Source organism: Triticum urartu, chromosome 3 (assembly GCF_003073215.2).
Source record: "Triticum urartu cultivar G1812 chromosome 3, Tu2.1, whole genome shotgun sequence".
Lineage (NCBI taxonomy): Eukaryota > Viridiplantae > Streptophyta > Magnoliopsida > Poales > Poaceae > Triticum > Triticum urartu.
This window is the reverse complement of record NC_053024.1, coordinates 719,802,283-719,805,874: the sequence shown is the minus strand read 5'-3', so window position 1 is coordinate 719,805,874 and position 3,592 is coordinate 719,802,283. Positions and strand designations below refer to the sequence as shown.

The 3,592-nt window shown below is 46.9% G+C and overlaps 1 protein-coding gene across 1 annotated transcript; it reads left to right on the top strand.

The window, feature by feature from the left end:
• The first annotated feature begins 313 nt into the window (after window positions 1–313).
• LOC125549402 lies at window positions 314–3,220 on the top strand. Its single transcript, XM_048712825.1, has 2 exons — window positions 314–619; window positions 1,772–3,220. The coding sequence occupies exon 2, from the start codon at window positions 1,807–1,809 to the stop codon at window positions 2,890–2,892; it is 1,086 nt and encodes a 361-aa protein (XP_048568782.1). The 5' UTR covers window positions 314–619; window positions 1,772–1,806; the 3' UTR covers window positions 2,893–3,220.
• The last annotated feature ends 372 nt before the right edge of the window (window positions 3,221–3,592 follow it).

The following is a 3,592-nucleotide window of genomic DNA, read 5'->3' as shown; positions in this document are numbered from 1 at the left end:
TAAAAAAAAACAAGTACTTTGGATTTTTTCAGTATTTTTTAAAATTATTATTTATAAAAAATGCCTGTGAAAGCATGTGTATAAGCATCTACATCTGTATTGTGAAAACAGTGTTTTATACTAAGCAAAAAGAAGATATGGCTGAAAATGCGCAAAAGAAAGAAAGAAAGAAGATATGGCTGGAACGCGTGTAAATTTTTTAGGTCTGGAACGCGTGAGATAAGATGAGTGGGGTCCACGTCCACTGGGACGCGTGCTCTAGGGCGCGATCTCCCACCGACGCGAATGGTTTTTTCCTTCATCATTTGTTAAAGCAAAGCAAGGAAGATGCAGGATTCAGTATATCACGCCAGTTCGTGCTCTCTCCTCTAGTCAAACCCTTGTCGATCCCCTCCCTTGCCGGCTCCGGCTCTCTCCGCACAGCGAGCTTCATGTCGATCCGGTGCTAATCCGGCCCCGACCGGCGATCCCTCCCTCCGACTCCCGGCAATCCGTGCCGATCTCACGGCTGCTGTACGCCGGTCGCACCCAGCAGCCTCGACTACGGCATCGAGATAACCACGCCCACGCTCTTGGTCCTCCTCGCCTGCCGCTGCATCGCCCGCCCTCCTTGGCCACGGTGAGTCCATCCCTCTCCTACCTCTGTTCTGTACTTCTGTTCCATGTAGCCCTGGTTGGTGGCCGCGCCCGTTGACCCTGCAGTTTTCATGGAGTAGCTGCCTATAATAGAGATTCGCATCGGCCGCAGTTTTCATGGAGTAGCAGCACCCCCACTGAATTCCTTCACCATTTCTACTTTGTTTCGCCGCATGAGAAAGTTTGAGCGATCCAGGTGGCCTCAATCCTGCCCTCTGCCTCCTCCGTCCCTCCGTTTCCCATCATGAAGTAGTAGCTAGATCCGTATTGGCAGTCCCTACCGGAAAAAAAAATCTTATACGGCCGGATAGCTCGCCGGCGACCTCGTGTAATTGATGCTCGTCTCGTTGCAATTTATTAATCAATCCATGGCGAACAGCCGCTTCTGCTCCTTTTTATGGATGCTCTCATCAGCCGCGCTCGCAACGGCGGCGGCGTGTCGTGTCACACAATGTACTTCTAGCCTTCGCGAGGAACATCACAACATCACCGCTGCTTGCATCTTGGGCGCCGCGTGGTCCGGTGACCAGTGCTGCTGTGGCTTGGTCATCGTGGCAGCCGACGGCACCGGCCGCGTCAGGGTGCTACGCCTCCCTGGTTGCTGCAACTGGGATTCAGACATTCATAGCTGCCTTGCTGCTTTGGGATCCGTACTGCCAGGTGTCAATCAACAGAGTAGGTCTCCAGATTTGAAGTACTAGATGATGCCCCGCACGTTGTTGTGGGACTGTTTTTTAATATTTCAATTAGGTTTTGGTTATATGAAAAATGAATATTTGAAATATTAATTCTTGAACTAATATAAGATGTAAATGTAAATAGCATTACTGAATGGAGTTTTCCATGCATGAATGTTTGCATGTTGAGGTGGATTTTATTATTGATAATTGCATTTTGAGGTGGGTCTTTTTTCATGCATGTTCAATGATGAGGTGTCCTGCTTGCATGTCGAGAGAAATAAAATAATGGGGGCTAGCTATTTAGATACAAAAAATAAAAGATAAAAGATACGACCAGATCACGTAGGATTTTTTTTTCCGTCGGTACCGTTGACATTTTAACGAGCCTCAGTTTTCATGAAGTAGCTAGTAGCCTAGTGCTCACCATCCCTGTTTCCTTCTTTTGTTGCCAACAGGAAAGATCAGCGATCCTCCTTTCCTGTGTAGCACCATGGAATTTTTCGTAGACTGGTCCTCTCTTCCGGCAGACCTCATCAACCGCATCGCCAACCGCTTCCTTGCCACCAGTGACGTCGACTACTACATGGACTTCCGTGCCGTCTGCCGTCGCTGGCGCTCCGCCACCCAAGACCCCAAGAATTCCCCGGAGCCTCGCTTCCACCCCCGTCACTGGGTCAACAACAAAGGAGCCTCTTGCCGCTCCAACACGCGCCTCTTGGTGAACACCGCCACTGGCCGAACCCTACGCCAGGACCTCGGTCTACTCCGTCACTTTAACATTATCAGTACCACCACAGATGGTCTCCTTGCTTTGATGGACTGTACACCCCCCCACAATACATGCGTCCTCAATCCTTTCACAGGCTACTTGATCCGTTTCATGGCGCAGCGACCGGGCGAGATCGTGGAATATGCTGCCCTTGAGTCCGGTTCTCCACCCACCATTTTCTTTTTCTGCAAGGACTACATGGATGATAACTGGGTTATACACGAATCATCTCGCAAGGTCTACATGGCTCAGCCTGACAGTGAGTGTCTCGCCATCTATGAAGATAGGTGTGATTTCCCTTTAATCGGGCTGGCTACCAGCGGTATCTACATTATTCATGGTGCTGACCTGGGATCTGTGGCCAGAAGGATCTTTGATCTAATGAGGTTTTACAAGGCCGATCTTGCTGAGATATCTGAGAATGACTATACCATGATGTCGGACGAAAAATCATTATGGAAGCTTTGTGTAGGACGTTGTTTCCTAACGGAATCTGCTGGAAAAGTGTTGATCATCATGAAGCTAGCACAAGGCGTCGTGGTCTACATATTACACACTCACAACTATAAACTCGAGCATGTGGAGGACATTGGCAATTGTGCCATCTTCTTAGATCTGTATTGTTGGTGCTTGTGTGTTAATGCTGATAAATTTCCATCCGTCCACGCCAACTGCGTCTATTACCAGAAAAGCCGACTAGCTGTTGCTAATTACGTGTGCATGTATAATCTCAAGTCCGAGAGAGAAGAAAGAGTTGATGAAAAATTTGAGCATCTTCTTTTGGACCAAAGGCTGTCTCGGCTTTAAATTAATAAAGCACCAATCGGATACAAGTACAAGAACAGTCCACAAATTCAACTCAACGCTGCTGGGGATACGACTCGACGCATGCATATGTACAAGAACACAAGTATTCAGCCTCTTTGCCACAGCTTGAAGGGACTGTAGGCTTCCATATTGCTGATAATGCCTGTGTTCTTTAAGTTTTATGTTACTTTTGTAATAAGATTCGTCATGGTTTGAGTTTGTTTAAACCGAGACTTTACTTTTGTAATAACATTGTAATAATGGTTCCAGTATGTTTTAAGCCCAGACTATCCCCTTTCTCCATAAAGCTGTCTTATTTTGGGCACAAGTTTGATTTAGTACAGTACTCTATATAGCATTTATGTGGTCTCAAGTTAGTCTGTGCGGAGGTACTGCGAAGATGATGCATTTAATCTAACATACTTTCTCAAGTGAAAGGTAGGATGGGAGATTCACACTTTTGGTCCGGGTTAGTATTTTAGTACTCCCTCCATTTTTGTTTGTTGGGCGCATCTCCAAATCCTTGATTTTCAGAATAGGAGAGATTTAAGGCGTGTTTCATTAATCACAGAATTAATTGTGGCGTTTGGTGCATGCGGTGCCTGCATGCAAGTGGGAACACGTCAGTTTTTGTTGAGGTGTGAATGGAGAAGGATTTGCATGCAGCAGCTTTTGATCTCCTTTTCACACCGCATCCCCA